This window comes from Oncorhynchus keta, chromosome 3 (assembly GCF_023373465.1).
Source record: "Oncorhynchus keta strain PuntledgeMale-10-30-2019 chromosome 3, Oket_V2, whole genome shotgun sequence".
Lineage (NCBI taxonomy): Eukaryota > Metazoa > Chordata > Actinopteri > Salmoniformes > Salmonidae > Oncorhynchus > Oncorhynchus keta.
In genome coordinates, this window is record NC_068423.1 from 7397139 (window position 1) to 7414223 (window position 17085).

A 17085-nucleotide genomic window follows, 5' to 3' on the forward strand; every position below is an offset into this window, starting at 1 on the left:
TGTCTAAGTGTATGGTTTCCATGGTCTAACCTCTAGAGATCGTGTCAGGAGGAACCTTGCTGAGTTTAGAAACTATTGTATTCTTTCTAGTGCAGTCGGAGTCCAAAGAGTACTGCATTACAGTCCAGGAGTGATAGAACAAATCCAGAAGTGAGAGGTTCTGATCAGGATACGTTTATGGAAAAATTGGTTTTCCAAATGTTACATTGTCATTTAAGCAACTTCCCCTCATAAAAATACAGGTCTGGCACGTCTGAGTATTGTCTTCATCTCACATAAAAGGATCTCATTAAGGGACTTTTCCCACACAGTAATATAAACTGATTACAAATGTCATGGACAAAAGGCAATTTCTATTTTCAAAACGCAGAGGCATGAATGTATCACCACAATTTTTGTGATTGATCATCATTCCTTTAAAAAATGACAAGACAAAGCTGCATTGTTAATCATTAATTTATTTAAAAACAAAACAAAATGTGCTGACAACTGTGCTTGAATATTGTTTTTGTTCTATGGAAGCAGGAACATAAAGAGTGACATTTGTTTTTTAGTAGCTGGTGACTATGGTAAACTTGTGTTCGTGTAAGAAAATAATGACTTTATTTTTTTTAATGAGTTACTACTCTTACGGTGAGTTCTTTTAGTGGCCATGCTACATGGGCCTCAGCTAACATGCACAACATACACCAAAAAAAAACTAAACAAACTCTACAGTGTATTAAAAGGCATCATGCTCAAAGAATACAGTTAAGGTTTATTGTCTACAACAGGTTAACGTCGCTTGTATGCATCCTTTTGGCATCAACATGTTGCCCACATTCAACCACCATCCAGACGTGCCAAAACTAAACATGTTTGTGCGCTGATCGATCGATAGTCTTACAATTAACACATCAACTATTTGGGGGGGGTAAGATACAGAGGTAACAAACCCAACTTGGTTTCCTACTCAAACTACTATCATTCTCTTCAAATAAAGTATGCACACACACTAGTCTACATTTCTCAGGTTAAGTATAGAGTTCACATTTAGGTACCTATGAATTTGATGGCGACCAGCGGATACAAGCACAAAGCCTCGTCTCGACTTGGGCGTGCCACAGGGGTGAGTTTGAGTAACTTACAGAATCTGGGTTTATTATTGCTTTAAATACTGGGCTCTCGGAGCGACAGTCTGTACCAAGAGAGTAGATCGTTAGCTGTGATTATGTTCATAGTGTGCACTGCACACCGGTGTCCCCATTCAATACACATACAATAGGTACCGTGTGGCACCTAGCAAACAAGTTGCTACAAAAGTGTATTTCCCCATGTGTGGTTCCCAAAAGAAACATCCAGGCCCTGGCAACACCAAATTTCAAAATGAGGATTTGATACTCGGTGCTCATTCAACTCCCCTTGCGAGCCTCTGCTATTCAATGTGTCAACTCTGTCCTAATGAATACTAAAGACGTGCAATTCAAATGGAAAATGACAGTCCATATCATAATGCAGAGTTGCATTCAGATTCAGCGCCAACATTTTTAAACAACCGACACCAGCGCAGAGTTCCAGTGTTTAATCTAAACAGTTTTACACTATAAATACAGGGAAATGGAATCTACTACAATTTGACATTGACTCAAGCTAAGCTTAATACATTGAAACTCATTTTGATGCGTTACATATCAACGTGCCTTTGCAGACCATGATTGCCAAATTAATAAATAATACCACAATAGGGATTATACACAAACCCATATTTCGCCACCTTAACACCCTACAACACCAAATTAGTATATTTCTTCAAATCAAAAATTAGTAGCAAGTGTAAACGAGACTGGTCTTGAGACGTTCTGTTTTGTTATCCCTCTAGTTCATCTTTTTCAACGTTTGTGTGGTCATAGCCATCCCTTGCACTTTCATTGGCTTTCCCTCTGCTCCCATTGCTTTCCCTCTGCACCCATTACCTCAAACCTTCATTTTCAAACTAGCTTGTGCTGCACATCGGCATGAACGACCCCAACACCTCAGAGACCCAATATTACCAGACAGGGAGTTGGGCCCTGTTCATATACATCTAGAACATAAATCATTCCTTCTTTCCTTCCTTGGCAAGGATGGATCAGACAGTAACAGTACAGTAGAAACCTTTCACAGATCAGAGATGTTAAAGACAGGAGGGATGCATTTCTAAAAGTCTTAAGAACAGGGCCCTATTACCCAGCCAGAGAGGCTAGTCCACAACGAGAAGGGTCAACACATACTTGTAAAAAGGACAAGCCGTGCAGCTGATGGATTATTAGGGTCACGCTCCATACCAAAGTCAACCAGGAGAAATGGCGTCGGTACATCAATAGTCCCTCTATCCTAACTAGCTAAAGCTTTGCGGCTTTACGTGAGGCTAAAAAGCACAAAAAAAGGGAGACATATTTTCCTTTATGTGACTAAAAATAACCTATTCCAGCGTGCAAAGCTAGCTATAGGGCACACACACCTAAGTCAATACCTCCCATCTAACTTGCTATCTTCAGGAGGACCAGTTAGCTTGTTTGATGAACCGAATTACACATTCGTCAGGTATTTACTGTTCATAACCAAAAAGGTCCTCCTGTGACTATGCTAACGACAGAACCGTGTCTGGAAGTTCTGCGTGGAGGCAACCATGTGAGTAACCAAGTTGCCCTAAGTAAAGTTAATCTACAGTACGTTCTTTACGAGTAAGAACACATACAATTGACAGAGTAGTTTCCCATCCCACCCACTAAAAGGAAGATAAAGCGGGAGACCATAGATAAGTTCATGGAACATAAGAGGCTTGCTATGCTGATTTTATGCCTTCTGTAACTTGTATGCCAGGTTTGAGGAAGTTTATGTTCTGATGCTGAACATTCATGTAGATGTTGGGTAAACGCACAAATCGGACCCCCCGTACCCAAAAATGATTCACGACAAAGTCAAAGTATACATTGCAAGAGCCTTGTATGGTATTTAAGGCTTCCAAGTACATTTAGTAATATACAAACGCGTGTTGCTTTAGCAACACTATAATCAGTTATTACATTTGAATCATTTTGTAAAAAGGGTGCCAGCACTGCAATGTCCTACTTGGCTGTACTGTAACCTCTGCGGGACTACAGTTTTAATACCTAAACTATACTACATACTCTCGTGCATGAAGAGGAAGTGCTGGATTTTGCAAGGTATCGTAATGCTTCATGACTCTCGGGAAGAGTATTTTTAAATGTTTTTTTTTTTTAAATATTGTGCAGCAATTAATGTTTGTTCATATCAGCTCTCTGCTTTAGTTACACATTGAGAAATTATAATTCCGTTTCGGCAGATGTAAAACCCTAACAAAACGTTTTACATCTAGCTACATTGCTGTTCCAAATGGCTATGGAAATCATACAACTAGGTTTTAACACCAGGAATTCATGTTTTAACAGCGGCAAGTGCCTTGGAATCTGAGCCACAGTTGCCAATTCAGTCAGGAAAAAAAAGGTAGCGCGACGAGTCTGCCGATAGTCAAGACATCAAAGCGAGTGGCCCATGTACAAGGTAGCACAAAGGGCAAGTTTCATGTGGTGGGTTGCACCAGAATGCCCTTTCGTTCATACAACATAGAAAAAGAACAACACATGAGGTTAATGTCTTTAGAGGTCTACAGAACCATGGGCTGCCTGCTCACTGTAGATATGCCCATGGACTAAACTTGAGATGAGTAACACTTGTACATAGTGAGTTCGACTTGCATGCTTTATTATTATTATTATTTTTTAAATAGTCTTCATTATGTCCGTTTCTAATATGTGGTTTCAGTTTCTAACGTATGGATAGGGGCCTAGCAATGAGCAAATTTTCTACATGCATTCTGGTGCCAAAAAATGCCCATAACCTCTAATTATTTTTTTTTTTTTACACCAAAGGCATTGTTTTTTGTGTTTGTAAAGATGACATTCATTTACAGGACTGAGAGAAAAACAATATGATTAGTCCAACGAAGATGAGTATATATATATCCTACAGTTAATGAATCCGTATTCCTATAGTTAAAAGACCAATCCAATTAAAAACGGACTTTCACTGAAGAACGATTATAGAGTCAGATGAGGGACATTATTTTTTTTTTCCCTTTCAATCTAGCTGCACAGTTCTACAGGTGGAAGGGTCTCAACTGGAGGAGGAAGACTGATTTCAAGTCTCTTCTGGCTAATAGTGGTTTCACGAAAGGCACTTCCTGGTAAAGCTTTCCATAGAGTAGCACCTCTGATTGGTTAGAACTAGCCAGTAAAAGCCCTTGTGGAGGGGAGACAGGGTGGGTGGAGCTCGGTGGGAAGGTTGTAGGTCACAGGAGGGTGAAGCCCAGGATGTAATGCAGGAGCTTGTTCCGATTCGCCTGAGGTAGGAAGGTGCTGCTCAGCTCCACCAATGACACACGGTTCTCCCGCCTCTCCTTCAGGACCTGCAGCCATTTAAATTAGAGAACACCAGAGATGGACTTTTACAAAAAAAATACATTTGAAAAGCTTTTTGGAATTTAGATTAGAATATCAGCAGTTCGTTCTGCAGTGAGCCACCACTGAGTTGTGCATAGATCTTTTCAGAAGTTGACTAACAGAAGACCGTCTTCAGAACTATCAAAACAGAGAGAGAGGATGGATGCTACATGCTAGAATTTAGCGGTCTCTCACCCCAAGTTCCTTAAACGTTCTCACGGTGTTCTTCACGAGGTAGTGTGTCGCACTTTCACCTAAGAGAAGAGAACAGAAGAGGAGAGAGAATCTTATTTCGGGTTGTTTGTCCTGACTAAGATGATCAACCTCAGGGGCTGTACGTAGTAGTGCCAATTTTGGGATCAGTTTAGACTTTTAGATGAAAATGAATTAGAGTACATGGACTTTGGGAGCTGACCCTAGATCAGCACTCCTACTCTGAGAAGCTTCATACTAATGGCCCCAGGTCAGAACATTAGAATAAAAAAGGTGATATTAGGCAGCATTACAGTTTACGATTTGCAGAGCTCCTCGAAGTCTTTACCTAGTAAAAGCCGCAGTACAGAAAATAAAAAATGTCTAACAACGGTTCGTACCGTAGGCGGCCACTCCCTTCTCAGTGCGTGTGAGCAGGTATCGGAAGAGCTGCTGCGTGTACTCGGGCTCGGCCATGGGCTGGCTCAGGCTGTGGACAAAGATGGCCGCCCCGCTGTAGGCCTCCAGTACAGGGCTGAGGAGACGCTGCAGGAAAACAAAGAACTCCTGGTGCTCGGGGGACAGGCTCACCTGTGGACACAGACACACACACACACAGCAACTGGTCAGAGATGTCTTTTTAAAAAGTTTGACACAGCTCAGGATTGTTGTGGACAAAACAGCAGCACAAACACTGGACCTGGTACATAAAGGTGTAGGCAATATCAGCGTGTGTAAGGGTGTATGTAGTATGAGTTTGTAATGTACGGGTGTATAAGTCTAGGTATAATTGCAGAATAAGAAAAGGGCTGCATCCTATTCGATATGGATAAAAAGTAATATCACAATAAATTGACACATTTTGCTCGATAACGATACAGCAGTTACTTCCTATTATCGTCAGGGCTCTAGACTAACTTTTTCCAGTGCCATTTAGTAGTAAGACAAGAAAGAAGTTGGATATTTGAGCTAACATGATCAGGGAAAGCATGACTGATGTGTAACATGTCAAAATAGGATCCAGAAGGATCCGATTTCTTTTTGGCTCTTTAGAGATGAATTTGCCTGCATCTTTTTTTGTGCACATTGGCCTAGGCTATTTACCACCTGAAGAAGTAGGAACTAAAAACACATTAGCTAGATAGAGTGAGAGCCGACAGCTCTGCGCCGACCCGTCATTCAGGGCAAGTGGCCGCTTCCCAGTTGTATTGACGTTTTGCTACATTTTCTTTGAGTAAGGCAACTCCTGTATTCAGCTATTTCGGTCTCTTTTGGTGTTGTTACAGAGGGGCTAGCCCTCAATTTTCTCAAGTTGTGCGTGATAGAATGCGCGGAGTTGGAGCATGCTCAAGGGCTTCAGGCGGGTGAGTGAAGGACAGTGTGCGACTGCAGCACATACTGGGAGGTCCTGGCAGCTTTAGCCCTCTTGGGTGCTGCCATAGAGTTACATAAGTACTGCCCCACCCAAGAAGCCTCAAGGTCATTGGCCACAGATAAAATGCACAACTTCTCTTCGGTAGCTTTGATTGAACTGAACTTGAGATTTGTTTATCACTTCTGGCTGAAAAGTCATACATTTTTGCATGTAAAAATACAAAAATATAATCATAATAATAAATCAAATATTAGCACTGCGGCAGCTACTGGGCAGATACTTTGTCGGCAGCAGATTAATGTACAATTGTCCACGTGTATGGTGTCGTGTGGACGAGCGGTTTGCCTATGTCAGTGTTGTGAACAGAGTGCACCAATGGTGGCAGTGGGATTATGGTATGGGCAGGTATAAACTACGGACAACGAACACAATTGCATTTTATCCATATTAATTTGAACACGCAAAAATACCGTGACGAGATCCTGAGGGACATTTTTCTTTAAGGTATCCGTGACCAACAGATGCATATCCATTTCCAGTCATGTAAAATCCATATATTAAAGCCTAGTGATCCTGTGTAGCTCAGTTGGTAGAGCATGGCGCTTGCAGCGGCAGGGTTGGTGGTTAGATTCCCACGGGGGACCAATACCAAAAAAGTATTGTGTATGTACTCACTACTGTATGTCGCTCTAGATAAGAGCGTCTGCTAAATGACTAAAATGTAAAGAATCTCTTTCGTAGAATAATTTCCTCATATGAACTGTAACTCAGTAAAAAATAAAATATGCTATATCAAAAATATAAAATGCAACACATACACCACATGGACATAAGTATGTGGACACCTGCTCATCAAACGTCTTATTCCAAAATCATTAATACGAAGTTGGTCCGACTTTGCTGCTATAACAGCCTCCATTCTTCTGGGAAGGCTTTCTACTAGATGTTGGAACATTGCATCCATTCAGTCACAAGAGCATTAGTGAGGTTGGGCACTGATGTTGGGTACTATGCATCGGGGCAGGTAGTGTTCTCCTGGTATTCGCCAAACAAATATTAGCGAACGCGTTTCTACTGCTCCAGAGGCCAATGACGGCGAGCTTTACACAACTCCAGCCGACGCTTGGCATTGCACATGGTGATCTTATGTGTGCGGGTGCTCAGCCAAGGAAACCCATTTCATGAAGCTCCCGGCAAACAGTTCTTGTTCCAATGTTGCTCCCATAAACAATTTGGAACTCCGTAGCGAGTGTTGCAAACAAGGACAGATTATTTTTATTATGTGTGTCTCAGTCACCAGATCTCGACCCAATTGAAGACGTGAGATCTTGGAACGGTGCATGAGACAACGTTTTCTACCACCATCAAGAATACACCAAATTATGGACTTTATCTTGGAAGAATGAAGGAGTTGCATCCATCCAATAGAGTTCCAGATACTTGTAGAATGTATGCCAAGGTGCACTGAAGCTGTTCTGGCAGTTTATGGTGGTCCAACACCCTAATAAGAAACTTATATTGGTATATCCTTTATTTAGTCAGTTACCCATTTATCTATTGTACTACCTTTGATTGAACTCCATATGATAGGGGGAGGGGAAAGAGGGGGAAAAAAGTGTCATTTTGGACATCCAAGCTAACTGTCTGTGGTGATTGGAAAACAAAGGTCAGTGTGGCTGGCTTACTTTGAGGTAGCGGTCCCTCTGCTCCTCTGCAAAGTCGCTGTCCTCGTCCTCCTCATCACTCCTCCACGACAGGGGCTCAGGGAACTTCTTAGGCCATGGCTCCTCGGTGGGGCTGGGGGTCAGCTCCTCCTGGTCCTCCTGGATGAATACACGGACACACACAATAACACAAACGTGCTTGCACACACGGTTCAGAACATTTGCTAGAAAATTCAGTTAAATATAAGCATTTTCAAATCAAGATTTCATTTCAGCCTGAAGACCTTGTTTTTGGCATTTTTGCAGCCGGAAAAGCATTCCTTGTCATGTAAAACTCACCTCTGCCACATACAGAACTCCATACTGGATCAAACGGCTGACAGCATCGTGGAACACCTGATAGATGGTCTGACAGGGCTGGAGAGGAGACAAAAGGTCACTATCGAGAGAGAGACACACAATACAGATATTGCGGTAAATAAAGTGTAGACCCCACATTGATACAGCTTTCACCCTGGATGAACATGCTATATTAGGGACCGTTAAGTAACATTTTCCCCTTTCTGCTCTAGTGACGAGGGTGTATCCAGATTTTCATATCGTCCTCATTCCGGGATTTACAGTATTACCGTCTTAGTACACAAGGGGAGCTAGAAATGAAAAAAAAGAAAAGCCCATTGAACCCATTTTAGAGAATTTCCAGAGACTGCTAGCTAAATATGCTAATGAGCAAAAATGAAGATAATGGCAAAGACAGGCAATTCAGCTCAAAGTTACACAAGTATTCATACCCCTCGACTTATTTGTGGTTTACAGACCATTTTCAAAATTGATTTAAGACATGCTTATTCCCCTCACCAAACTACACACAAAACCCTATAATGACAAATTTAAAACATGTTTTTAGACATTTTTTGCAAATGTATTGAACATGAAATACAGAAATCTAATTTACATAAGTAACCGCACCCCTGAGTCAACACGTATTACTAGCTTTGGCAGCAATTACAGCTGTGAGTCTTTCTGGCTAAGTAATCATGCGCTTTTCACACCTGGATTGTGCCACATTTGCCAATCATTATTTTCAAAATTCTTCAAGCGCTGTCAAATTGGTTGTTGATCATTGCTAGACAACCATTTTTTAGGTCTTGCCATCAATTTAAGTAGATTGAAGTCAAAAGTAACTCAGCAACATTCACTGTCTTCTTGGTTAAGTAACCATAGTGTAGATTCGGCCTTGTTTTAGGTTGTTATCCTGCTGAAAGGCAAATTCATCTCCCAGTGCCTGGTGGAAAGCAGACAACCAGGTTTTCCTCCAGGATTTTGCCTGTGCTTTGCTCCATTTTTGTCCTGAAAAACTCCCCAGACCTTTTCGATTACAAGCATACCATAACGTGACGCAGCCACCACTAGGTTTGAAAATATGGAGAGTGGTACTCAGTAATGTGTTCTATTGGATTTACCCAAACATAAAACTTTGTATTCAGGATAAAAAGTTAAGCTTTGCCATGTTTTGCAGTATTACTTTAGTGCCGACATTGGGAAAAAGTAAAAGGGTGTGAATACTTTCTGATGTCCCTGTAGGTAGTAGTAGAGTATACTATATACACCGGTATTGATGCATGGACCAGTTTGGGTTTTTACTTTACCTTCTATACCAGTATTTCAATGTTTGGTTTGTTAAATGTGATACGCTACTCTGTTGTGTGTAGCATCCATTTGAATTAGTTTACTCCGGTACTCGAGTCATCCCTCTCCTCTCCCGCATTGCCACTTTCCACACAGACCAAGCCCCACCCCGCCACTCAAGGAGCACAGTTGTTGCTCAACCACGAGACCACTTGCGTTCAGTCTGCATGGTCAATGCAGCACATGCATCAAGATGTTGATGATAACGATGCGGATTTCCACTGCGTCTTAATATAAATCCACAAGCGTTCTACAATGACACTATTAGTTTGTGTATCTTACAGTCCGCAAACAGTAAGTTCTTAGCAAGTTGTGGCTAAAATAAATTGTTTTAGCTGCTAATGCTAATTGCTAGTTTGCTGGCTAGGTAGTAAATGTACTGAGTCTGAGTAAACATAGCTAGCCAATACAGCCTGATACCAGAGATGGTTTAGGCCTAAATCAGCATGTTTGTGCAACACAATCATCTGAATCAAAGAGGAAAATATGAAGCATGGACTATGTTAGATACATAAAGTAACTCAGAGAAAACACTTAATGTAGCCAAAGATTATAGGGTCCCCTAGGAAACACTGCCCAACACTTTGGTCCCTACCCTGTCACAATAACTCCTCTGGCTTTTTTATTTGTTCTCAAAAACTATATTCTAAGTGCCCACTATCATTCTATTTCCATGACTTCAACAGCTCACCCAAGTGTTGATCTAAATTGCAAGTGCAATATTTTGTTAAAAATAAGGCTAAGATGTTTTGCCCATATGTGCAGCCCTTATTTTTGGTTGAAGTTTGATTGAACAGTATAAAACAAAATCAGAGAGAACAGTATGACTTGTGTGGCTGGAGTTTTTTTAATCCTTCCTCTGACACCGCCTGGTATAGAGGTCCTGGAAGGCACGGAGCTCAGCCCCAGTGATGTACTGAGCTGTATGCACTAGCCTCTGTAGCGCCTTGTGGCCGGAAGCCAAACAGTTGCCATACCAAGCGGTGATGCAGTCAGTCAAGATGCTCTCAATGGTGCAGCTCTAGAACTTTGAGGATCTGTGGCCCCATGCAGGATATCTTCAGCCTCCCGAGGGGGAGTCTTTCAAAACATTTCATGGTTACAGATGTGAGTGCTAACCGAGCAATAGTCATATAGACAGGTTACATTGGCGTTCTTGGGCACAGGGACACATTTTTGTTGAGTTTGGACTTTTACAAGCGAACGTGAACGAGAGACATTGTGCAAATTAACAAAGTTGACATATGCTTGTCTGACAGAAAAACAGCACCAGCATGTGTTCACGCTGTCTGTGCAGAGACTGAATCGCTAGGGCAATGGGCCAACCTGCTCTGCTTGGAGAAGGGCCGAGAACAGAGATGAGAGAGAAAACGCAAGGAAATCAAAATAAGTGGCAGCTGTACAGATAACTCGTGCAAAGAGCTTTGACTTCTCAAACACAGCAGAAAGCTAACACTATAGGATGTGCCGTCTCCTTATTAATTCAGCCACTTACTTAGCTTACAAGCAAGTTAAACCAAATACCAGCTCCCTCTTTATCCCATTGTGCCATTTACAAACAAACACTTGACTGGCTCAACTGTCCTGGGTAACTACGTTAAGCTTCATAATGTAAACTAATGTGACAGGTGAAATGAAGAATGCAATCTGCTTTATCTCCTAAGGTATTACACAAGTTGACTACAGGTATTAACTTAAAGTAGCTACAAATATTTCACATTTTATTTGAAAAAATATTTAAAAATACTTTTTTTTGATGGTATTGAAAAACCATCCTGTGGCCATTTCCAAATACCCAGATATACCACCAAAGCCTACTCCTGAATCAAGGAAACAGTGCTTTATCTTCCCCGCTAGATGGTGCAGTTGTATCATAGTTATATCAAAATGGTAGAAAACACTGGTTTGGCAGAACAGAAATACTGCACAAGCAGTCTCATCTGTTCCATTTAGCACTTAAAGGAAAACGTTGAATTTGTTTTGTTAGTCCATTGTTGATATAGTCCCAAAATATTTTTCCTGTCAGCAATCAAGTTAAGACATACAAGTTATATTTCTTGAAAAGTTGGATCGCTGAAATTCAAAACATTGTGACTATATCAACAGTGGACTAATGAAACAAATACCAAAATAGTTTTGGGGTGTAATTTTCTTATGTACACATTTTGAAAGAATAACTAAAACAGAGTGGCTGTTCAAGAGGTTGTGCGTAAAGTAACATGCGCAAGAATGTTACAAGGTTGTTAAATGCACAGGATAGGTGTACTGGGGGGGGGTGGAAGAAGTGACTGACCGGTGCAACCGCCACTTCATTGGTGAGGAAGTGGGAGAGGCCAGCGGCCTTCCGGATCAGTCTCTCCTGACTGAGGAGGATGCTGGGCCCGCCCTGCTCCCCCTCCACCTCAGATGCCGCCTGTTCCCGTAGCAATGCCAGAGCACTGCATGCTGAGAGGGCAACAATTTTATTTTTTTAATTACAACAAAAAAGGGTAGACAGAACGGATGGTGAGATGACAAAATTAAACCGAAGTTGAGACCTTGATGAAAATAAATGTACATTAGTGGAGGAAATTCAATATATTAAAGTCATGTATGCAAAAAATTCTAAAAATAAAAATAAAATAAAAAAAAGAGAAAAGAAATCTGAACAGAATCCAATAGGGACTTGGCTGCAACACACAATTGGGAAAAACAGATGAATTGGTGTACTTTATTTCACTCAATAGGTTTCCCCATGTCAAAACACAGCGGCGGTGTCAGTACCTATGATGGCGTCCGAGATAAAGACATGGAAGAGGCCGTTGCTGTAGAAGTTGAGCTCGAACAGCGCCGGCACCGTTTTGCTCGGGGCGATGGTGAACTCCGTGTTGCGGTTGGTGCTGGTCACGTGCACACAGTTGTCCAGGAGGTGGAGAGCGTGCATGACCACGTCCTCGGAGTTGCCGGAGAAGCCCAGGTCAAAGTCCCGTGACAGGATCTCCTCCTTCATGTTGAAGAAGTCCTCCACCAGCTTAGACAGCGCAACCCCCTGGAGCAAAAGGGGAGACACACAGAGGCCTGGTGAAAAATAATACTTCCACAATGTTTATTCATAAAATACTTCCAAATGTTCATTCAAACTGAGGATAATTAAGCACTAATACCAAGTATACTTTGAGTAGCAATGTGCAATTGTATTGACAATTTAAAAAGGGTAAAATCCACATTATGACATTATCATACCCAGCTAGGAGTAATTCCTTTTTTACATAAATCAACAAAGACTAAATTAAAACCTGCAATGATTGGCTCATCTCGATGTGGGTTATGACTCAAGGGCCTCAAATTGGGAAGAGCCAATAAACAGCAGTCAAGGCAGATTCAAATTATTGTTGTTGACGTCGGTTAGCAGGGAGTTTAGCGTTAAGCGCATCAAACCGTGAATGGGGATCAATCACTTTAATGCAAGGCCTTGAACCAAAACGTGACCGTTGGATCTTATTCCTGTGAAAAGTAGGGCTGCTTACCTGTCTGTGTCTGTAAAGGAGCAGACAGGCTACAATGTGGGTGGACATGACCGCTGAGGACTTGTTAGCCGCTGTGGGAGGGGAAACAGATGACATGTTATCCGACTAGGGTCACAGTCAGGAAGCCCAGATGGATGACCGAGAGAAAGGACAGTAAACAGTGAGCGACTGTCTCTAAATAACATGAGTGTCAGCTGGAGCTAAGACAGGTCAGGGCCTGTATTCCTACAGCGTCTCAGAGTAGGGGTGTTAATCTAGGATCAAGCCTGGCCTTTTAGATCATAATGAACACAATTTCATGGACATGGGGGACCTGACCTTAGAACAGTACTCCTACTCTGAGACACTGAATTACGGGCCCTTGTGAAATTCGTCCTTTTGAACTCAACTAAGCAGACGAGATGTCACTTCTTGAAGTGAGATGGAGCTCTATAAAAAGGTGGAAAATGTGTTAGAATTTGCCTAGGGTTTGTGATTTCTATATTGTTCTAACAAAAAGGGACAAAAAAAGGGGTGCAAGATGAGACTGGGAATAGGCTGAACATGATAAAGAGGGAGAGAGAGAGAGCGAAAGATAAGACGTGAGGGAGAGAACTAGACGCAAGAGAGAAAGAGCAAGAGAGTGTGTGGGTTTACAAAAGGCATCATTTAAATAATACAATACAGTACAATCTGACCACAGAGAGGGTGTCTTCAGTGCCTAATCTTGGGTTTAATGTCAGCCTGGGTGTAAAACATTTACAACTGCAGCCACTGATACTGCAATTCCACCCCTGACCAGATCCTCTATACTCCCCTCGCTGGGATTGGCTGAGAACAACATGCCATATGGCTCCGTAGCAGCTGATTGGCTGACACGAATAGGACTAGCTGAGGAGAATGCCCCTGAATGACGCTAGGGAGAACCTGTTTGTTTTCAGACCACAGCACAAAGCAGATTGTTGTCGGGGATCATGAAAAATGAAGTTCTAAGGTCATATCCTTCAGTATAGGATTTGTTTAGTAAAAAAAGGGGGTGCTCTTGGTGAGAGGAGTGATAAGGAAAGTCAAAGTGCAGTAAGCAGATAACAAGAGAACAAATGTGAGGGGGACTAGATAAGTGGATATTATATGAATAACACAGGAAATATACTTTCTACAAATGCACACATTTACAGGTACATAGGAACATGTGTTAGGTTAATAAAATAAAATAAATTGGATGAAGAAAATGCCCTTACGCTAGACAAAGTCGTGGGCTGAAGGGTGTGCTACTCTAAACCAATTATCTGTATCTGAAAATGTCATGGGATGCATTTGAACCATCATCTGCTTACACTTTTCGTTGGTGGCCCCACTGACGGTGCATGTGGAGAGTGGTTTAAAAAAAATGACTCCGTTTGGACTATAATAAAGTATATATATATATATATTTTATGCGTTTGTGATCCCTCCAGGAATTGAAACTGCCACCGTGGTGTTGCTAGCACCTTGCTCTTACCGACTGAGCCACACAAGACCAACATAGGACTAAGGCCTATGAGAGGGGGTGTTATCGTTACTTACTGAAGAGTACGTGCTTGGCCAGGTTGGCGATGACCTGTCTTCTCCAGGGTTCGTCCGACAGGTCCCTGGAGTTGGGCTGCTCCTCCTGCTCGCCCTCAAACTGGGCCTGATCCGGCCTGAACCAACACAAAGGGAGGGGGTGGGGAAAAAATAAATAAAAAAATAAAAAAAATCAGCACACACACACACACACAAATCAATTCTTAAAGCTTCAACAAGAGCAAGGTATTGTGTTTCACTTGAAAACAGAATAAGACTTGGTAAAAATACATGGCATCAGCACTATGTCCATAATGTGCATGTTAAATGTTTTATGATGTGGTGGTATGTGAGCCGTGAGCATATTTACTTCCCACTTGGGAATAAAGTTAATTTCAATCCAATGGAATCACATAGGCCTGGTCCAAAAGACAGTATGTATGTGTACATACTGTGCATCGATGATGGTGGGCACCAAGGTCTGTTCCAGGGAGAGGGTGGGAGGAATATGCCGACTTCTTTGCGTGTCCAGGTACTCCTTAAGGACACACAAAAAGATAGGGCGACATCTCGCATGAGTAATTGGCAGTGAGCAAAATAAACAGATTTCAAATCGATTGAGAAAAGGTGAAGGCATGGCGTCACGCCGACTATTTAACAACAGTCGACTATTTAACAACAGTCGACTATTTAACAACTCCTTGTTAAATATTCACCTGTCAGTAACACACATTAACATTTCCGATGATAAAATTCCCTATGAAATCATGCAGGATATTGACAGAATTTCTTTGCACCGATGGGGGCTGGGTTTCCCGATAGCAATGGAACTTAGGCTAACGAGTGTTTGGACGATGCGTCATTCCTACAACGGTTGAAGATGTAACGTGCATTTCCCAAAAGCCCACGGAGAGAACGTTCCCGAACTGCGTCGTTACTTCACAATACTGACGGGAGAGAAATTACCTACAGTGCCTTCAGAACCTATTCATACCCCTCGACTTAATCCATCTTGTTTTGTTACAGCATGAATTCAAAAGGAGATACTTTTCCCCGTTCAGCCATCTACACACAATACCCCATAATGACAGTGAAAACATGTTTTTACAATTGTTCGCACATTTATTGAAAATGAGACATTTCTGTTTTTCATTTACATACAAAAGTTTGGGGTCACTTAGAAATGTCCTGGTTTTTGAAAGATTTTTTGTCTGTTGCTTTTGTCCATTAAAATAACCTCAAATTGAACAGAAAGAGTGTAGACATTGTTAATGTTGTAAATGACTATTGCAGCTGGAAACGGCAGATTTTTTAATGAAATATCTACATAGGCGTACAGAGGCCCATTATCAGCAACCATCACTCCTGTGTTCCAATAGCATGTTGTGTTAGCTAATCCAAGTTTATCATTTTAAAAGGCTAATTGATCATTAGAAAACCCTTTTGCAATTATGTTAGCACAGCTGAAAACTGTTGTCCTGATTAAAGAAGCAATAAAAAAGGCTTGGTTTAGACTAGTTGAGTATCTGGAGCGTCAGCATTTGTGGGTTCAATTACAGGCTCAAAATGGCCCGAAACAAAGAACTTTCTTCTGAAACTCGTCAGTCTATTCTTGTTAATAAATTATGGCTATTCCATGTGAGAAATTGCCAACAAACTGAAGATCTGGGACAATACTGTGTCCTACTCCCTTCAGAGAACAGCACAAACTGGCCCTAACCAAAATAGAAAGAGTGGGAGCCCCCGGTGCACAACTGAGCAAGAGGACAAGTTTGAGAACCAGACACCTTATAAGTCCTCAACTGGCAACTTCATTAAATAGTACCCGCAAAACACCCGTCTCAACGTCAACAGTTAAGAACTAGACATGAATGTACTTGTCCCCTTCTAGGCCAGCGTCCTGGACATGTCCCCCAAAAAATTGCACTGTCATTATGGGGAATTATATGTAGATGGGTGAGGGAAAATCAAACTAACAAAATGTGGAATAAATTAAGCAGTATGAATACATTCTGAAGGCACTGTATATGGCTGCGGATATTAGGGCAGGTAATTCTAACACTAACCCTTGGTTATAATAATGCACTAAAAATCACAGATGTGGCACATCATTGCACACAAATGTATTGAAGGAAAAATTACACCGTAGCCTACAATAAGCAAAATACACTTACAGTATCATTCTGTATCAAGAATGGGTGGTGGCCAATTCTTGATACACAGGAAAATGTTGAGCGTGAAAATCCCACCAGCATTGCGGTTCTTGACACAGTCAAACCTGTGCGCCTGGCACCTACTACATTACCCAGTTCAAAGGCACTTTAATCTTTTGTTTTGCCCATTCACCCTCTGAATGACACAAACCATCCATGTCCCAGTCCATCGATGTCTGTCTTAACAAGCGATCATGGAAATAGCAGTTGTTCCTAATGTTTTGTACACCGTGTAGAACATGAACTGTATTATTTCAATATGATTTAAATATATTAGGTCTAAATAGCCAATACTTGTATTTATTAAATGCAGTCATCTCGGTTTGCACTTGAAGCATCTTTCAAGCCTTCCCTCGTTTGAAACAATTGCAAAAGCATTGGTTACTTTATTTGTAGTCAATTTCATTCTGAAGTTATCAGCGTTCAGAGACAGATAAACAT

At 41.5% G+C, this 17085-nt stretch overlaps 1 protein-coding gene across 1 annotated transcript in view; it reads right to left on the reverse strand.

Moving 5' to 3' along the window:
• Positions 1–440: 440 nt before the first annotated feature.
• Positions 441–17085, reverse strand: part of gpam (glycerol-3-phosphate acyltransferase, mitochondrial) — a 41087-nt gene continuing 24442 nt past the window's right edge. The window contains exons 12-21 of the mRNA XM_035746388.2: positions 14884–14969; positions 14453–14568; positions 12908–12978; positions 12165–12429; positions 11695–11846; positions 8052–8129; positions 7734–7871; positions 5075–5264; positions 4677–4735; positions 441–4447 (exon numbers count right to left, since the gene is read on the reverse strand). Of these exons, the coding sequence (XP_035602281.1) occupies positions 4331–4447; positions 4677–4735; positions 5075–5264; positions 7734–7871; positions 8052–8129; positions 11695–11846; positions 12165–12429; positions 12908–12978; positions 14453–14568; positions 14884–14969 (1272 nt within the window). The 3' untranslated portion in view covers positions 441–4330. The remainder of the gene's footprint in view (positions 4448–4676; positions 4736–5074; positions 5265–7733; positions 7872–8051; positions 8130–11694; positions 11847–12164; positions 12430–12907; positions 12979–14452; positions 14569–14883; positions 14970–17085) is intronic.